Source organism: Myotis yumanensis, unplaced genomic scaffold (assembly GCF_028538775.1).
Source record: "Myotis yumanensis isolate MYYU_CA2020_CCGP unplaced genomic scaffold, mMyoYum1.0.hap1 SCAF_7, whole genome shotgun sequence".
Classification (NCBI taxonomy): Eukaryota; Metazoa; Chordata; class Mammalia; order Chiroptera; family Vespertilionidae; genus Myotis; species Myotis yumanensis.
Window position 1 is genome coordinate 63,849,424 of NW_027223758.1, and position 20,032 is coordinate 63,869,455.

Genomic DNA, 20,032 nt, shown 5'->3' on the forward strand with positions numbered 1-20,032 from the left:
AAAAGAAATTAACTGCAATCAGGAAAAGAAAACATTTCAGGAGAGTGGACATTTGAGTTAGGTCTACAGAATAAGTAGGCATTTTCTAAGCAAGAGAAGAGAGGAAAAGGACATTTCGGGTGGTTGCAGAGGCCCTAGGAGATCAGCGACTGGAGGAAGGGTAGCAAACAGGCATATGTGGTGAATGAAGAGCTTGGAGAGGTCAGATTGTGGCCCAGGTGCACGTGGTTTCCTACATCATGCTAAGGGGTTTATTACACTTGCCACCTACGAGTATCAAGGAGCCAACAGCGTCTTTACACAGGGGTGTAACACTGTAAGATAGACTACGTGAGAAGGGACATAAGGTTAAGAGGCTTTGCCACAGCCCAGGCAAGAGATGCCAGACCACTGCATGAGAAAGGTACAAGCACTGAGAATATGAAGGAGGTTCTGCATTTTGGAAATAGCCAACAGTGTTAGGAGTTTCGTGGTAACACATCGGATCTACAACATCTGAACTACAGATTCTCTAATTCATTCAACCAAATATTTACAAAGGCCCTATTACAATGGGTATACAGTAAATAAGAGAAAAAAGGTTTCTGCTCTCAATGAGATTATATTCCAGGGGAAGATATTAATGAGTAAGAAAAGAGAGCAACAAGACAACTACAGACTGTGATGGCTATTAGGAAGGAAATAAATAGGGAAACATGATTTTAAAGAGTGTGATAAATATATAAGGATGAGATGTCCTTTCAGCTGAGCCTTGAAGAAAGCAATGAAAAACTATAATTAAAAGGTGAATGAATACAATTTATAGGAGGAATTTAAGATGTCAACAAGAAACTAATTAAGCACCACAGGTGCAGTCACACTTGAGAGGAGATCAAAGATCATTATAATCAGATAATCAGAAATGACAATCCACACCTGTGGAGCCTGCCTCTGAAGAAATCCAAGATGGCTTAACTGTATTAGACATCTTATCCCTCAAAGATCAAAATGTTTGGAATAGTCTACCTTAGTTCTGTTTGTTTATATGTATGATGCGAGAAAGTAAAAGGGAAGATAACATTTTCATCACTTTGAGTACATGATCAAAAAAAGCATTTCAGAAGAGTGGACATTTGAGTTAGATCTTCGGCATAAGTAGGCATTTTCTATATGAGGGAAGTGAGGAAAAAGACTTTTCAGAAAATTTGAAATGTGAATTATGAAAAGTCAATACAAAAATCATGAGTTTAAAAAGCTATTTCGCATGCCTTCTAATATTGCGTTCTTATTGCAATTACTATATGAGGATATGTTATGCTCAATTATTTTTATTGTTTATTCATTTGTGAGTAATAGTATTGTATTAGGAATTGCTTCTTTTACTGGGATTTTTACCATTAGATTTTAAAATACAGAATTTTTACTCTACAATGACATCAATATAGTAGTAATGTCAATATTGAGTGCTACAGCTCAATATTAACAACACTGAATTGCTTGCCTATAAAATCCAACTCAAATTTACAACATAATACAATAATTTCATAGCAAATTTTACTGGGCATTCAGTTAAAATGTTTATCTGTATACATTTTGCCTACACAACCAGATTGGTAGAAAAGTGAGGAAAAACTTGTTGAATAAATAGAACAAAGATTTAGTCACATGAACTATACTTTCGGTAGACACTGTAATTAGAAGGAACCTTAGCATGTTTTATTACCCCTTCTTCTTTTTTAAAGATAAATAAACAAAAAATTTAGCAAAAGAAATTTAGCAAAGGCTATTTGACTTAGGCCACATGAATAATGAGTGGAAGAATATGATTCACCAACAATAAAGGGGCTTTTAAAAATGACCAGTGTTAATACAACTATTTAAAATATAAAATAGCCCTAACCGGTTTGGCTCAGTGGATAGAGCATCGGCCTGCGGACTCATGGGTCCCAGGTTCGATTCCGGTCAAGGGCATGTATCTTGGTTGCAGGCACATCCCCAGTGGGGAGTGTGCAGGAGGCAGCTCATCGATGTTTCTCTCGCATCGATGTTTCTAACTCTCTATCCCTCTCCCTTCCTCTCTGTAAAAAGTCAATAAAATATATTTTAAAAAATAAAATATAAAATAAATGGGAAAACAGTTATTTACTTGGGAAAAAAAGTTTTCTTTCAAAACAAAGATTCTTCTAAACAGTGTTCTTCTCTGATACATCAAGTTGTTTTCTCCGATACATCAAGTAGTAAATATAGTAGAATGTGAAACAATGAATTTACTGGAAAACTGGGGTGGGGGCAAGCACACTAGACACTCTCAACATGGTGGCAATGATGGTTAGATCATGTAGGAACATAACGGAATAAAATCAACTCACTTCCTAGTCTTAAAATTATTTTTAAGTGTTTGACATTTCTATGACATCTGTCTTTTCTCATTTCAGATTTCCTTTTATGTCATACCTACACTTAACATGATACCTTCTCTCCTCCTGTCCCATTCCTGTTTATTATATGTGTGAGACAGAGAGAGACCGACCTGCACATGTTCACACACCTGAACCCTCTTCTCCCCCCAACTCCACATCTTATTCTCTGGCTCACACATACTTCTTTCCAATCCTGCCCAGAGGTCTATACCAAAGTAAGAGTCACAGGACTGTTCATGAGGATTAATTGGAATATGCAAAAGGGACACTTCAAAGCTGTAGGAATATAATACAGGAGAGCAGCAGGTATTAAAAGTTTGAGAAATTCATCATTTCATTTAACAATAACAAAACCAGGTAGTTTTGATGATCAAAAACTACCTAGACAGCAATGAATTAAAGAATACTAAAATAAATATAATTTCCTTTTTTCCAATAAAGACATTTACATTTGAAACTGTCAAGCTACACTCTCCCTTCTCCACCCCACGTGCTCACTAGCCACATTGCTGGCAGGGTTTGGGGCGGGGGTGGCGCACTGGCAGTAGGGCACAGGCTGTCTCTTCTTTCATACAACCCAATGCACACTAATGGATTGCTTAGATAGTACCTCCATCTACACTTACATACAAGGATATCAAATTGCTTATGAGACACTGTAATATGTATTTACTTTCAGAATATCAAATTGCTTTTGAACCATAGTTAACAGCAGGCCTATCCAACTCTTCTCTATCATTAGGAGAATAACCTTAAAGGATCTCAACTATTGTTTAAGAAGGAAATCATCACATCATGAGAAGAGATTAGAATGAAAATGAATTTGCTTTCTAAATAGATGATGAACTACAAAGCCTTGTGCTTTGTAAAGCAGCCAGGTCTAGTAGTAAATGTAATTACTACTTTATAAAAACAACTATAACACATGGAAATAAATTATGGGTTTTATATTTTAATAAAATGTCAATGGAGCATATGAGAAATTTAATACAATTAAATTACTTTTTCCTATTAAATGGAACATTATCTTCATACTAAGATTTTATACTAATTTTATATACACAAAAATACACACATACACAGTACTTTGAAACATCACTGATAATCAGGTAAGCTTGCTGAATTAGAGGTTATTACTTTTAAAGTTCCAATTGATATACACCAACTAACAGGTATAAAAAAATGTCTGATTCTTAAAATATGTATTTAGAGGTCTTTAAAAGAATACCAAATTAACACAGAGTATTTTATTACCAGTGTGAATTCAGTACTCTTGAGAAAAGGTTAAAATGGCTAACATACATACATGAACTAACATGTATAAAAATATTCTGTAATTTTAAGAAAGTCACATACATTGCAGAGGAAAAGGAAATCCATTTGGACCCTGAAAGACTATTCCTAAAACCTCAGTGTTGATGGGAAATTTATGCAGCACAAAATCTCTTAATTAAATGGCACAGAATGTTCTTAAAGTGTCAGGATTTCCACATATTTTACAGTTTGCCTTTTCAAGGCTCATTATTAAATGAATTTTATGTGTAAAATTTTAAAAATTTATTTTATTGATTTTTTACAGAGAGGAAGGGAGAGGGATAGAGAGTTAGAAACATCGATGAGAGAGAAACATCGACCAGCTGCCTCCTGCACACCTCCTACTGGGGATGTGCCTGCAACCAAGGTAGATGCCCTTGGCTAGAATCGAACCTGGGACCTTTCAGTCTGCAGACTGACGCTCTATCCACTGAGCCAAACCGGTTAGGGCTATGTGTAAATTTTTTAAAATGGCAAGAACACTCAAAGACCTCATCTATACCCCACAAAAGTTCTCAGATTTCCCAGAAATATTTTGACAAAAATGCATCTAATAGTCAGAAATGCTTTCAAAACTGTCTTTTTTCAAACAGAAAAATATCTGGGAAAACACACATAGTGTATATATATTCAGCTTAGCAATCATTTGCAGGGTATTTCCTACGTGCACATACTGCATTAAGAGTCATTAATATAAAAATAATTTAAAATACAGTCATTTATTTCAAGAAGCATCTGGTTCATCTTTGCAGAAAAAACTATCTACACTAATAAAAGACAAAGGTGCTAATTGACTGTACCTTCGCTACACCCCAAGCCACGCCCACCAGCCAATCAGAGTAACTATATGTAAATTAACCCAACCAAGATGGCGGCCGGCAGCCACGGAGCAGGAACAAGCAGGAGGCTTGGTTGCCCGGACGATGGAGGAAGCCAAGCTTCCCACCTGCCCTGAGCCAGCTGTGGCCTCTGCTCATGGCAACAAAGTTTCAATTATAGAAGATAAATAAATCCCAGATACCTGCTTCCAGCCAGCCTCCACTGGGAGCTTGGGTGGCTTGGGGCCGTGGCCAGCCTGCAAACAGCCATCAGCCCCCTCACCCAGGATGACCATACCCTCATGGGGTGAGGGTCTCCGCTGGGGGGCTTGGCCAGCCTGTAAACAGCCATCAGTCCCTCACCCAGGCTGGCCACACCCTCATGGGGTGAGGATCCCCACTGGGGGGCTTGGACAGCCTGTAAACTGCCATCAGCCACTAACCCAGACTGGCCAGGCACCCCAGCAGGACCCCCAACCCTGAAGGGGCTGTGGCCAGCCTGCAAACGGCCCTCAGCCCCTCAGCCAGGATGGCCAGGCACCCCAGGGGGGACTCCTACCCTGAAGGGGCTGTGGGCAGCCTGCAAACAGCCATCAGCCCCTCACCCAGGCTGGCCAGACACTCCTATATAATAAAAGGGTAATATGCAAATTGACCTTAACAGCAGAAGGACTGGGAATGACTGATCACTAAGGCACACACTGACCACCAGGGGGCTGATGCTCAATGCAGGAGCTGCCCCCTGGTGGTCATTGCGCTCCCACAGGGGTAGCTCTGATCAGCCACAAGCCAGGCTGACGGCTGCCAGTACAGCGGTGGTGGTGGGAGCCTCTCCCGCCTCCTCGGCAGCGCTGAGGATGTCCAACTGTAGCTTAGGCCTGCTCCCCGCTGGCAAGTAGACATCCCCCAAGGGCTCCCTGGCTGCCAGAGGGATGTCTGACTGCCAGCTTAGGCCCAATCCCCCAGGGTGGGGGCATAAGCCAGCAGGTGGTCATCCCCCGAGGGGTCCCAGACTGTGAGAGGGCACAGGCCGGGCTGAAGGACCCCCCCAAGTGCACAAATTCTTGTGCACCAGGCCTCTAGTAAGTACATAAGGAAGTAACTACCATGGAGTATCAGAAGTGTGAGACTGAAGGATGTATGAGATATAAAGGTCATGGAGGACATAAAACTGGAAAGAGGTCATGAATATTTCACGTAGAGCCCAGCCAGCGTGGCTCAGTGGTTAAGTGTTGACCTATGAACCAGGAGGTCATGGTTCGATTCCAGGTCAGGGCATATGCCCAGGTTGTGGGCTCTATCACCAGTGTGGGGCGTGTAGGAGGCAGACGATCAATGAGTCTCTCTCATCATTGATGTTTCTATCTCTCTCTCTCCCTCTCTGAAATCAATAAATTACATTTTTTAAAAATATTTCACATGGAGGTAAAATGTAAGTGGAGTTTAAATGGATAAATAGGAGTCCACCAAGCAGACAAGGGGAGAAAGAATTTCCAGACAGAAAGAACAGAATGTAAAGGGTCACAAATATATAATCACATGATGTACTCGGAAATATAATAATTTTTATTGGATAACTTAAATGCAAAGATAGTGTTGAAAAGGAGAATAAAAACACAAGAACATGAAATACCATGAAGGGCCTGTGTGGAATACAATGGAGTTTTGATATAGGTGATGGGGAGTCCTATTAAGGGGAGCAGCATAGCTCTGTTGGGTTGCCAGGTATCTAGTGATCAGGGAGGATGAGACAAACTGAAAGTAATAATCAAGCCTTTACTCACTTACTGCAACAGTGTGAATAAGAGGCCAAAAAGGATGTTTTGTTCCCCTTGTTCCATTTTCCCTCTACAGAATAGCAGTGAGCTAGGGTCAGATGACATGCAATGCAGGTGGGGGAAATCTTCCTACTGCTGAGGAATTCTGGAAAAAGGTTCTGCCATTCGATGGACTTGAGGACCAGTGGGAGGGAAAGAGGGAAGGCTAAAAATGGAAAGTTCTGAGTCAGAGGGAGGAAAACGTCTCAACAAAGGGCCTTCAAGTGGAAGCACTGGGCTAGGAATACAGTGTACATTCGAGCATGGCTGGCCGAGTGGAATGTTCTGAGTCCCTGCCATCCCGGCGAAAACCAGAATGCAGGACACTGGCTGTGCACCGAGTCCCTTGTGGGGAGGGCAGCTTCTCCTGTGAGGCTGCCAAGGAAAGCCAGCACATGGTCAGGCTGAAGGAGCACACAGAGGTTTGGGCCTGGAGCCAGATTGCTCAGGTCAGCTCTTTCATCTCCAAGAATCACTCATCAACAATGTGGAAGATGGACTGTATAGAGAGGATTCAGTGATGATGAGACAAGCAGTAATCTAGGTTGGACATGGAGACCTGAACTGATAAAGTGATTGACCCTAATCCATGTAGAAAAGAAAGTGATTCCAGGAAGTGATAGACTGGAAGAAAATGGGGGGCAGCAAGGGACTGGAAGACTAGGTCAGGTGCCGTGAGGGGAAGAGCTCAAAGGGCAGGGGGCAGTTATGAAGTGGGGTTTGAGAGCCCATGACTTCCAAGGTGGAATGACTGCAGATTATTTCAAGGACAATGGTGTATTCAGGTATGCAGAGTACTAAAGTAGAGGAGAAGTCAAGAATACAAAGTTAGCCCTAACCGGTTTGGCTCAGTGGATAGAGCACCAGCCTGCTGACTGAAAGGTCCCAGGTTTGATTCCGGTCAAGGGCATGTACCTTGGTTGTGGGCACATCCCCAGTGGGAGGTGTGCAGGATGCAGCTGATCGATGTTTCTCTCTCATCGATGTTTTTAACTCTCTATCCCTCTCTCTTCCTCTCTGTAAAAAATCAATAAAATATATTTTAAAAAAAGAATACCAAGCTATAGGTCCTTTTTATCAAAGAAATCACTCAAGGTGATAGCAGATGACAGTGACAATGGATTTAAGAATAACAGAAGTGGACCGCATGAGCTTTTTGTTCAAGGATAAAAAGAGTAATTGTTTGGAAACAGTAGAGAGAGAGACTATTACTAACCCTCCCCAGTCCAGTGGTATGAAGATGTGGAGGAAAGAGCAGCTTCCCAAGAGGGAATCAGAGACTAGAAAGTACTTATCTCTCGCCAGTGTGGCTCAGAGATTAGAGGGTCAGCCCATGTACCAAAGGGTCAGGAGTTCTAATCAAGAACAAAAAAAAATTTTTAAAGCTCACTAGAATAGAAAAATACTTATTATTGTCTTTAAGCTCAGAAATAGTTTCTAAGAATGTCTGTGTTGCAAGAACTTTAAAAAAACAAAGAGGCCATTTAATTTACTCTAGTAAACCCACAGGACTGTACTTCCACCCTAAAAACAAAGCTTAACGTTTCTGGATAAGGCAATTTCAATAATTATAACCTTAAAAAGTAATCTTTTCTGCCCTGGCTGGTTTTGCTCAGTGGATAGTGCACTGGCCTACAGACTGAAGGGTCCTGGGTTCGATTCCAGTCAAGGGCACATGCCCCGGTTGGTGGGCTTGGTCCCCAGTGGGGGTGTGTGTGTGCTGTAGGCAGCCAATCAGTGATTCTCTCTCATTACTGATGTTTCTATCTCTCTCTCCCTCTCCCTTCCTCTCTGAAATAAAAAAAAAAAATACACATTTTTTTTAAAGTAATATTTTCTACTACTTACAAAACCATAATTGAGGCTGTGCTTTCAGATGTTTACTCTGAAGCTTTTAATCGAACCCTACATCCTCTGGTTCTATCCAGGAGGAAAAATGACTCATGATCTATATCATTACTCTTCAAATGACATATAGTTCACCCTTTTCACCCTGTTGAAGACTTGCCTCTTGGGTCCAGCTCTATAAAATCCTAAAAAGAAATAGACATAGCTTTTCATTGGCCTAACATAAAAAGACAGACTTTAAGCAGTAGCCTGGCTAGAACTGAAGAGGCATGATTAGAGTTCTGATTCATACATATACAATGGATTTATTCAAGGTGATTTATTAAGGGTGACCTGGCTGAGACATCTGTTATTAACTGATTACCAGAGCTAATTGGTCTTATTTGATTAATATAGATTAGTTGTTTCCTTCCTCCCTTACATATCCTACATGTGTACCTCCGCAAACTGTGTCATCCTAAGTTCTAAACTAGCGTTTCAGATACACTCTCTACTTTAGTCATAAAAGGAACAATACCCACTACCTATCATTACTGAGCTGTTACTGTGTGCCAGATGCTGTGCTGCTTTATACAGAACTCATGAATCTCGATGACCTTCTGTGTAATGTAAAATATGGCAATTCACCTAGTAAATAAATTAGAATGCTTATTGTTGTACTCGACATATAATATTTTTAACTCATAGACATAATAAATAAAATAGATAAAATAATATTTTGGATAATCTGAATAATTCACATCTCTTCCATTAAATATTTAATCAAATCCTTTCAGTCGGCAGGCCAGCACTAAACACTTTAACTATAAAAGAGTTAAAATATCAAAGGTGTAGCCTCCTTTGAGAGTCCTTATCCATTCCTGAAAGATGTACTAACATGTTTTAAAGTGGACAAAAGAATGGCAGAAAGAGTGAAAAATCAAGTCATATGAGAAACTGATCAAACCAATTAAGTATTATTTATTTCCCATTTATAAGGATGCTTTATATAAAAAACTCTTTGTTTTATAAAATGGATTCACCCACAGGACCATAGACATGGAAGCACAGAACAGACAGAGGGAAGGTGGGAGGGAGGGCGGGAAGAGATTAATCAAAGAACCTATATGCATATATGTATAGCGAGGGACACAGACAATAGACAGGTGAAGGCCTGGGGTGTGGTGGGAGTCCAGTAGGAGGCGGCAAAGGGAGGAAAATGGGGGACATCTGTCATACACTCAACAATAAAATAAGTAAATCCTGCCTAAGTTGCTTCTTTCTTGAATGAATTTTAGCATTCATCAGAAGGATGATAATAAATACTTTAAATAATATGACAGACAATTTTGAAAATTTATGTTTATCTTTCACAATGCTAATAAGTATGAAAGCAATAGTACTTACCTCCTTTGCACTTTTAATTTTACTCAGAAATGTATGCAGTTCCATTGTTTCCGCAAACAGTGCACGACATACTGCCTGATAATGATTTGGTGCCTCTGATTCAGTTGGGAGATGAGCAGCACATAACTACAGAAGAAGAAAATAATGATGCTTGTTTATTATTTGGGTTTTTTGTACCTTACTAGTAAAAACAGACACACCTAGTATATTTGTATTTTCACATCAGACAGCAAGGCAATTCCGCAATTCCCATTAGTCAAAGCTTAACGCATCACAGGACCATCAGTAAGTGGTCCACTAAACTAACAAATATCCAACAGCACCGTCGAGCTTACTAGAATTAGAGTCTATTTGAAAATGATAGAATAACAGCAATGGATAGGTCAAGAAAACAAAGTAAAATAACCAGTTGTGATAGTTCAGATTCAGAATCTTCCTATAAATAAATGGATCACAACTGTTGTTTATTCCATTTTAAAAAGAAAAAAGCATAAGTCAATTGAAGACAAATGATAAACTTTATCAGATAAAGGACATATGAATACCTAAAAGTGGTTTTTAAAAGGCCATATTGAAGCGCTGAACAAATCACAGAATCGAGAAGTCTAAGAACTATTATCAAATACTGAATCATCAATTTTTTTAAGTGAAATAACTCTTGAAAGAAATCAGTACTATGTAAACTGCTGCTTTACCTTCATGACATCTCTATATGACCGGATAGCTGAAATTTTTCTCTTTTCATCTTCTTCATCTTCTAGGCCTTCATCTGCAGCCTCATAACCCTCATCATTGCTACCATCTGCTTCGACCGTGTTGGCCATGTGATCGATGAGTTGCTCCAGGGGAGGACTTAATTCTCTTTCTTCATTCTCCTTCAAACCATAGTCCAGTGCTTTATAAATAATAATACCCAAAGATTCAATAACCTAGAAACATTAAAAAAAGTGGTTAATGGAGGTGACTAAACATTTTTATAGAACTGTAAGGCCTTCAACTGATTAGGGAGGCCCACACATATTAGGGAGGGCAAGCTGCTTTGCTCAGTCTACCAATTTAAAGGTTAGTCTCATTAAAAAACCCTTCCCTGCCCGCCCGCAATGGCTCAGTGGTTGAGCATCAACCTATGAACCAGGAGGTCACTGTTTGGTTCCCCATCAGGGCACATGGCCAGGTTGTTGGCTCAATCCCCAGTTGGGGGCATACAGGAGGCAGCCAATCGGTGATTCACTCTCATCATGGATGTTTCTCTCTCTCTCCATTCCTCTCTGAAATCAATAAAAAATAAATTTTTAAAAATATAAATAAACCCTTTCCTATTAAAATACCAATGGCATATTTCATAGATCTAGAACAAATACTCCAAAAATTCATATGGAACAAAATAAGTCCCCGAATAGCTGCAGCAATTTTGAGAAAGAAGAACAAAGTTGGAGGGATCACAATAGCAAATATCAAGTTATACTACATAACTTTGGTTATACTATAAAGCTACTGTAATCAAAATAGCTTGGTACTGGCACAAGAACAGGCATATAGATTAATAGAACAGAAAAGAGAATCCAAAAATAGACCCACACCATTATGGTCAACTAATATTTGACAAAGAAGGAAAGAACATACAATAGACTAAAGACAGTCTCTTCAACAAATGGTGCTGAGAAAATTGGACAGCAACATGCAAAAAGATGAAACTAGACCACCAACTTACACCATAGATAAAAATAAACTCAAAATGTGTAAAAGACTTAAATGTCAGTTGTGAAACCATAAAAATCCTAGAAGAAACCATAGGCAGCAAAATCTCAAACATCTCAGGTTGTACAATTTTCGCCAAAAAATCTGCTAGAGCAAGAGAAAGGAAAAAAATAAACAATGGTACTACGTCAAATGAAAAAGCTTCTGCACAGTAAAAGAAATCATCAAAATGAAAAGGGAACAAAATGTATGAGCGAACATATTTGCCAATGATACATCTGATAAGGGGTTAATATCCAAAATATATAAAGAACTCATACATCTCAACAAAAGGAAGACAAACATTCCAATTTAAAAAATGGGCAAAGGACCTAAATAAACACTTCTTCAACACAGATATAAGGAAGGCCAAGAGATATATGAAAACATGCTCAAAGTCATTAATCATCAGAGAGATGCAAATTAAAACAACAATGAGGTATCACCTCACACCTGACAGAATGGTTATCATCAACAAATCAACAAATGACAAGTGCTGGCAAGGATGTGGAGAAAAGGGAACCCTAGTGCACTGCTGGTGGGAATGCAGACTGGTGCAGCCACTATGGAAAACAGTATGGAGTTTCCTAAAAAAATTAAAAATGGAACTGCCTTTTGACCCAGTGATCCCACTTCTAGGACTATATCCTAAGAAACCTGAAAGACCAATCAGAAAGAATGTATGCACCCCTATGTTCATAGCAGCACAATTTACAATAATTAAGATCTGGAAATAGCCCAAATGCCCATCAGTAGACAAGTGGATTAAAAAGCTGTGGTACATTTACACCATGCAATACTATGCAGCTGTAAAAAAGAAGAATCTTGCCCTAACCGGTTTGGCTCAGTGGATAGAGCATTGGCCTGCGGACTGAAGGCTCCTCGGTTCGATTCCAGTCAAGGGCACGTACCTTGGTTGCGGGCACATCCCCAGTTGGGGGTGTGCAGGAGGCAGCTGATCGACGATTCTCTCTCATTGATGTTTCTAACTCTCTAACCCTCTCCCTTCCTCTCTGTAAAAAATCAATAAAATATATTTAAAATAAAAATTAAAATAAAATAAAATATATTTTTTAAAAAAGAAGAAGAATCTCTTATCCTTTGAGACAGCATAGAGCAGCGGTTCTCAACCTGTGGGTCGCGACCCCTGTGGTGGTCAAACGACCCTTTCACAGGGGTCACCTAAGACCATCCTGCATATCAGATATTTACATTATGATTCATAACAGTAGCAACATTACAGTTATGAAGTAGCAACAAAAATAATTTTATGGTTGGGTCATAACATGAGGAACTGTATTTAAAGGGCCAGAAGGTTGAGAACCACTGGCATAGAGGGACCTGGAAAGTATTATGCTAAGCAAAATAAGCCAGTCAGAAAAAGAGATTAACTGGGGAACTTATATGCATAGATGCAGTCCATGGACACAGACAATAGTATAAGTCAGGGGTCCTCAAACTACGGCCCGCGGGCCAAATGCGGCCCGCCGAAAACATTTGTTTTTTTACTTCAAAATAAGATATGTGCAGTGTGCATAGGAATTTGTTCATAGTTTTTTTTTTAAACTATAGTCCGGCCCTCCAACGGTCTGAAGGACAGTGAACTGGCCCCCTGTTTAAAAAGTTTGAGGACCCCTGGATAAGTGAAGGCCTGGGAGAGGTTGGTGTGGAGTGGAGGGGGTCAATGGGACAAAAAAGGGAGAGGGGCCTGGCCCATGTGGCTCAGTGGTTGAGCATATGAACCAGGAGGTCACAGTTCAATTCCTAGGTTGAGGGCTCGATTTCCAGTGGAGGATGTGCAGGAGGCAGCCGATCCATAATTCTCTATCATCATTAATGTTTCTGCCTCTCTCCCTCTCCCTTCCTCTCTGAAATCAATTTTAAAAAAATTTTTTAAAGGGGAGAGGGGATATCTATAATACATTCAACAATAAAGATAAATTTTTTAAAAAGACTCTCAGATGAGATTAAAAAGAGAGATAATCTAGCAACATATTGTTCACCATAAATACCCCTAAAACAAAACGATGTTTAATGGTTGAGCATTGACCCATGAGCCAAAGAGGTTACAGTTCAATTTCCAGTCAGGGCACATGCCCCAATTGCATGCTCAATCCTCCAGTAGGGGGCATGCTGGCAGCAGCTAATTGATGTCTTGCTGCTCTCACTCCTACTCCCTTTTTCTCTCTCTCTTCAAAAATCAATTTTTAAAAATCTTAAAGAAAAAAATTGTACAATTCAATGGTTTTTAGTATATTCAGAGTTATGCAATCATGACCACAACAAATTTTAGAACATTTTCATCACCCCCAAAGAAACCCCATACCCATTAGCAGTCACTCCCCATTTTTCCCTAACCCCATTCTCTCCCCCACTAGTATACAACCATTATCTACTTTCTATCTCTATAAATTTAGCTATTCTGGATGTTTCATATAAATTGAATTATATAGTATGTGATCTTTTGTGACCTGCTTCTATCACTTAGCATGGCTCATTACATACTCCAATCACATTGTAGCATGTATCAGTACCACAATTCTTTTTATTGCCAAATAACATTATATTGCATGAATGTAACACATTCTCTTCACCCATTCATCAGTTGATTTTCAGTTGTTTCTAAAATTGCCTAATTTTAATAGGTAAGATTATATAAAAAAATTTTGCAGTAAGATTTTTCCAAGTAAATAAATATATCAACATAATCTGTTCACTATAGTAAAAATATATTTAAAATGTTTTACTACAATGTATAAAATGTACTACTTATAGTTAATAGCATATTCTGACATATTATTTACTGATATTAAAACAAGCAAGTTACCAAAATATGAATATAACTATCGCATAGAAGTTTTTATTTCTAAACCAAATCCTGCTTCTTTCAAAACTAGTTCTTAAATTCTGATTCTGCACCAGAGGTTATGACTTTTGTGCTGGAAAATTACTGACTTCACTTTTCAGTCCACAATTGCTTTCCTTGTTTCACTCTTTTTTTTTTAACCTCCATGGACTTGCTCCAGTCTACTTCACAGACCTTATTTCTTTCTACTCCCTTTCTTACTTGTACAGTGCTGACCTACTAATTGTCCTTACAGGCGATCTAAATCTTATAGAATCACTTCTATTCAAAACTCTGCAAAAGTACACTGATTTTCCTAAGTCTTTTATTTTTTAAACTTCAGTCTTTTACTAAGCTTTTAATTTAAAACTTCATCCCTGCTTCAATTTAAATTTTTCTGCTTTAGACGGGGTCAAAAAGTTTTCTTCTAATAACTGACAAGTTCCAAGGCACAAAAATCTCACTGGACTCAGTGTGGTCGAGCCCACATCTGTTTTGGTCACTGTTGCATTCTTGGCACCCAGCAAAGAGTATGGATAGTTATTCATGTATATTATTAATATTTTGTTGAAAGAGTGAATAGTTCTTTTCTGACGAAACTCCAAAAGGCAGATGACGCCGGTGCTACGGAAGGACCCAGAGGCCCCGCGGCCCTGAAATAGGAGGTTGTGGCAATTTGGCAGTGGCATTAGGGGCCGGGGTCGTGGCTGGGGTCAGGGCAGGGGCTGAGGCCGTGGAGCTCGTGGAGGCAAGGCCGAGGGCAAGGAGTGGATCCCTGTCACCAAGCTGGGCCTCCTGGTCAAGGACATGAAGATGAAATCCCTAGAGGAAATCTGTCTATTCTCCTTGCCCATCAAGGAATCTGAGATCACTGACTTTCTCTTGGGGGCATCCCTTAAGGATGAGGTCTTGAAGATTATGTCCGTGCAAAAGCAGACACGTGCTGGCCAGAGGACCCGGTTCAAGGCATTTGTCCCACTGGGGACTACAATGGACATGTCAGTCTGGGTGTTAAGTGCTCAAAGGAAGTAGCCACTGCCATCCGTGGAGCCAGTATCCTGGCCAAGCTCTCAATTGTTCCTGTGTGGCGAGGCTACTGGGGAAACAAGATCGGCAAGCCCCACACCAGTCCTTGCAAGGTGACTGGCCGCTGTGGCTCTGCACTGGTGCGCCTCATCCCTCCCCCCCAGGGGTACGGGCATTGTCTCGGCCCCTGTGCCTAAGAAGTTGCTGATGATGGCCGGTATTGACGACTGCTACACCTCGGCCAGGGGCTGCACTGCTGCCCTGGGCAACTTCGCCAAGGCCACCTTCGATGCCATCTCTAAGACCTACAGCTATTTCACCCAGATCTCTGGAGAGAGACCATGTTCACCAAGTCTCCCTATCAGGAATTCACTGGCCCTCTTCTAAAGACCCACACCAGAGCTTCTGTGCAGAGGGCCCAGGCTCCAGCTGTGGCCACCACATAATTTTATACAAAAAAAAAAAATAAAGTGAATTAAGCCTGCTTTAAAAAAAAAAAAAGAGTGAATAAAAGAAATGCAGCTTAAAGTAGATTTTATAGTAATAGCTAACATCTATTGAGCTTATTTACATGTGTAAGGGCCTGTGCTAAACATTTTTATGCATTATCTTATTTAATTCTCATCATAGTACTATTATGGAGGTACTACGAATATTATCCCCTCCCAATTCTAGAGATAAACAAGTTGAGATTAAGAAAATGATTAAGTAGCCCTAACCGGTTTGGCTCAATGGATAGAATGTCAGCCTGCGGACTCAAGGGTCCCAGGTTCGATTCCGGTCAAGGGCATGTACCTTGGTTGCGGGCACATCCCCAGTGGGGAGTACGCAGGAGGCAGCTGATCGGTGTTTCTCTCTCATCGATGTTTCTAACTCTCTATCCCTCTCCCTTCCTCTCTGTAAAAAATCAATAAAATATATTTTAAAAAAAGAAAATGATTAAGTAAACAATGGAGCCAGAACTCAAACCAGGTCTGCTTCAAAGCCCATGAACTTAACCAATGCACAGGTCTAGTCACACAGGCAAAGGCAACAGAGCTAAAGCCAGGAGCAGAAAGTGAAAAAGGAAGACACTCGTGACCACAGACCACACTACCGGGGTACTGAGGGAGGAGGTCCAATGGCAACTTGCCCCTCTGGGGTTTCAGTAGAGAAGGCAGGCCTACTCTTTCTACAACCTTTCTTCAAACAGACACACAGGACAGAAAAGGCACAAAAATTTCCACAGTACATAGAATGTTTCTCTCAGCCCCAGGTGCTGAAATTGCTCTTATGTAAAACTAGCTCATTCTGAGCAGTTCACCTCATAATTTCTGAAGCAAAAGGCTTCTGTGCTAAACTGAAAAAACAAACAAGAAAGTACAACCTGAGAAGAGTCAGGGCAAGGACAGCCGCTAATAACCAACTGCCAGTTCCTTCTGGTTCTACTCCAGTCATAGCCACCACCTCAACATTCACTTTTATCTGTCAAAACAGGGAAGCAGGGACTAGTATTTTTAAGGATTAAATTATGTTTTGCTACACAGAGAGTACTTTAATGTCACTATGATATTAGGTTATCAAAATATGTACTTTTCCATTGTCCTCATGGACATTTTATCTTCATAAAGCAAATTTGTATTAATAAGTAACAGAGATTTGCAATCTTTAAAGGCTTAAGTACATAATAAATATACTTTCAGGACTAGTTGAGCTCTGAGGATATTTTAATCTCGCCTCTTTTAGTAACATTTTTCCTATGTGGCAACTGAAATGCCATTTTAAAAGGCATATCTCATAACTTCTGAATGGGTTATGTTCCAGAGTTCCCTTTGATGAAGTCTGAAAGTTAGAAATTAATTTTTTTCAATAAAAAAATTTATAAACTGTTCCTTAAATGGAAAGTACATTGCAAAAGTGGTCTGGGCCCCATGCACCCCCTCTAACCCTTTGAGCTCCGAGCAGAGAGAACAGCAGCATCAGTGCTGTGCAGGTCTTCAGAACCAGCCGTGAAAAGTAGCAGTGAGGAAAGAAAGCATGAGGATTCCCAGAGGAAGCCATTCTCAGCACAGGCGGGCAGGAGTGCTGCTGCTTCCCGGCCAGACAGGCCAAAGGGCCACCCTTTCTTGAGTCCCGCCCTCCTATAGGCATGTGTTACTGCTTGTCGTTTGTGAAATGGGTTATGCAACTCATGACTTCTTCAGCCTTAATATAAACTCACTAGGGAGTACTTAGCCAAAATTATATCTGTAAACAACATATAACCATTTATTATCCCCTTTATTTTTACAGATGAGAAAAGAGATTGTGCAGATTATTTGCCAAATGTCACAAAGCCAGTGATACAGCAGTGAAGCGAACCGAAACAAATCCCTGCCCTCCGAAGGTGACATTTTAGAAGAGAGACAATAAGCAAGATTATCAAATAAATTACAGTATTGTTGGATGGTGCTACATGCTGTGGAGGAAAATACAGTGTAAAGTGCGGGGTGGTGGTGGTGGTAGCATGCAATTTTCTTTCTTTTTTTTAAAATATATTTTATTGATTTTTTACAGAGAGTAAGGGAGAGAGATAGAGAGTTAGAAACATCGATGAGAGAGAAACATCGATCAGCTGCCTCCTGCACATCTTCCACTGGGGATGTGCCCGCAACCCAGGTACATGCACTTGACCGGAATCAAACCCGGGACCCCTCAGTCCGCAGGCCGACGCTCCATCCACTGAGCCAAACTGGTTTCAGCAGCATGCAATTTTCAATAGAAAAGTCCGTTTAGACCTTACACCAAATAGTTAACATAGAAGCAACTGGAAGGAGGTGAGAGAGCAGCTCTGTGACTATCTGGGGAGATAGTTTCAGGCAGAAGAGTCAGTGCAAAGACCCTGAGGAGGGAGTGTGCCAGGACTGTTCTGTCAATAGCAAGGTGACCAGTGTGTCTGAAGAAAAGTGAGTAAGAGAAAAAGTATGAAATGAGAAGTAATGGAGGGCCAGGTAATACAAAACCTCACTGACTAATTGTTTGACTTTTATGCTAAGGGAAACGGGGAGCCACTGAAGGTTATGAGTAGAGGATTGACAATGACACAATTTATGACTAAAAATGAATGCTTCTGGTTCTTGACCGAAAATAGACTCTAGTGGAATAGGGCAGTAGGAAGGAGTGCTGGTGAGAAGTGGGCAGTGTTCCGTTATATTCGGAAAGTAAAGCATTTGCCAATAGATGGATGGTTAATTATTAGTAACCAAAGAAACTCCAAAGTTTCTGTCGTGATCAAATATGGAAGACTTAAAGAATAGCAGGTTTGGAGGGAAATCAGGAATTCCCTTCAGGCAGATTAAGTTTGAGATGCCCATTAGATATCTCAGAGGACTGGTAAACTGGCCAGCAATTTCAGAGGAGCAATGCAGTTTTCAGGTATCAAGTCGTCAGCACAGAGATGATATTTAAGACAATCAGGCCAGATGAGATCACTGTCCTAGATTCAAGAGCTTGAGTACAGATAAAAGAATTCACCAGGAATGTTCTTTTTCTGAGATAATGAAGAATTGTCAGCAATTTGAAATTACTTACTAAAGATTCATTTGAAGAGCTCTTTAAATGTGTAATACTGATAATCTGTTAAACCAGTGTCATCACATTTTACACAAAGGAATAATCCCATTTTTCGTTCACATATAGGAGTAAGATTATTTTTGTATATTTGTTCATCAGAAAAATCAGATCATTTCTAAAAGTGAGTTTACAGATCATCTAATCCAATCCTTTTGTTTTACAGAAAGGAAGCTGAAGGTGAAGAGATTAAATGACCTGCCGAAATTCACACAACTAATCAATCAGTGGCAGACTGCAGTATCCAGCGCCCCTTCTACTCTAACACTACGGCTTTTTCTGATGGAGGAGTTCCAGTTGGTTATCTTGCAAGGGAGTGGTTCCCAGCCTGTTTCTATCTTCAGACACCTGATCATCATTCATCACAGATGGCGATATAATCGCCAATATAGGGAGAGAGTTCAAGGGGCTGAAAAAGCTCCTCAGGAGACTCAGACACAACCCCTTCACCCCCAAAGGTGAGCATGTCCAAGTGGGAATCACTGCTGTAAATGAACAAAGAAGGAAAAGAAAGGATAATTGTCACTTAATGACAATATAGAGAGCTGTGAAGAATTCAATTCTATCTTCTGAGCCTAATCAAGTGCTTTTATTTTTGAAGTTACTATTAGGTTCTCCCCTGTCCAATCAAGTATCTGCTATATGACTATTCTTCTTGTTACCTGATCAAAGCCTGATTATTATGAATCACTAGCTACAAAATAATAATAATAATGGCCTTTAACTTTATACTATAGTTTTGAATCTATTTAAACCATAATTACAAAACAATCATCAGAGTTAATAGTTAATCATAACTTAAGATAGGGTTAAAACAGGGGTCCTCCAACTTAAACAGGGGGCCAGTTCACTGTCCCTCAGACCATTGGAGGGCCGGACTATAGTTTAAAAAAAACAACTATGAACAAATTCCTACGCACACAGCAGCGGCAAAAAACACCCGGCGGGCCGGATAAATGTTTTCGGTTTGAGGATCCCTGGGTTAAAATATAGTCTAGTTGCTTGAAAAATAAATTCTCAACTTAGAAAAGTTAAGATATGAGAATTACTAACATTATCATATAAATACCAATAAAGACTAATATATTAAGAATTTAAACATATCAATTCATTTTATAATGCATAATACTAAAAATTAGTCAAAGTTTAACAATGACATAATAGTTTTGAAAATATTTTCTATACTACTAGTATAAAGCACTTTATAAATAAAAGATATACTCATCTGATAAATAAAAAATATGAGATTGTTAA

General features: G+C 39.8%; 2 protein-coding genes and 1 pseudogene across 3 annotated transcripts in view; 2 read left to right on the top strand and 1 right to left on the bottom strand.

Moving 5' to 3' along the window:
* Positions 1-17,549, top strand: part of PRELID3A (PRELI domain containing 3A) — a 104,462-nt gene extending 86,913 nt beyond the window's left edge. Inside the window, exon 6 of the mRNA XM_070420699.1 lies at positions 17,462-17,549. Within this exon, the coding sequence (XP_070276800.1) occupies positions 17,462-17,512 (51 nt within the window). The 3' untranslated portion in view covers positions 17,513-17,549. The remainder of the gene's footprint in view (positions 1-17,461) is intronic.
* SPIRE1 (spire type actin nucleation factor 1) overlaps positions 1-20,032 on the bottom strand; it is a 115,599-nt gene that overhangs the window by 50,955 nt on the left and 44,612 nt on the right. For both annotated transcript variants that reach the window (XM_070420693.1, XM_070420694.1), the window contains exons 3-4: positions 10,278-10,511; positions 9,583-9,708 (exon numbers count right to left, since the gene is read on the bottom strand). In XM_070420693.1, the coding sequence (XP_070276794.1) occupies positions 9,583-9,708; positions 10,278-10,511 (360 nt within the window). The remainder of the gene's footprint in view (positions 1-9,582; positions 9,709-10,277; positions 10,512-20,032) is intronic.
* On the top strand, positions 10,537-15,660 carry LOC139014281 (small ribosomal subunit protein uS5 pseudogene; annotated as a pseudogene).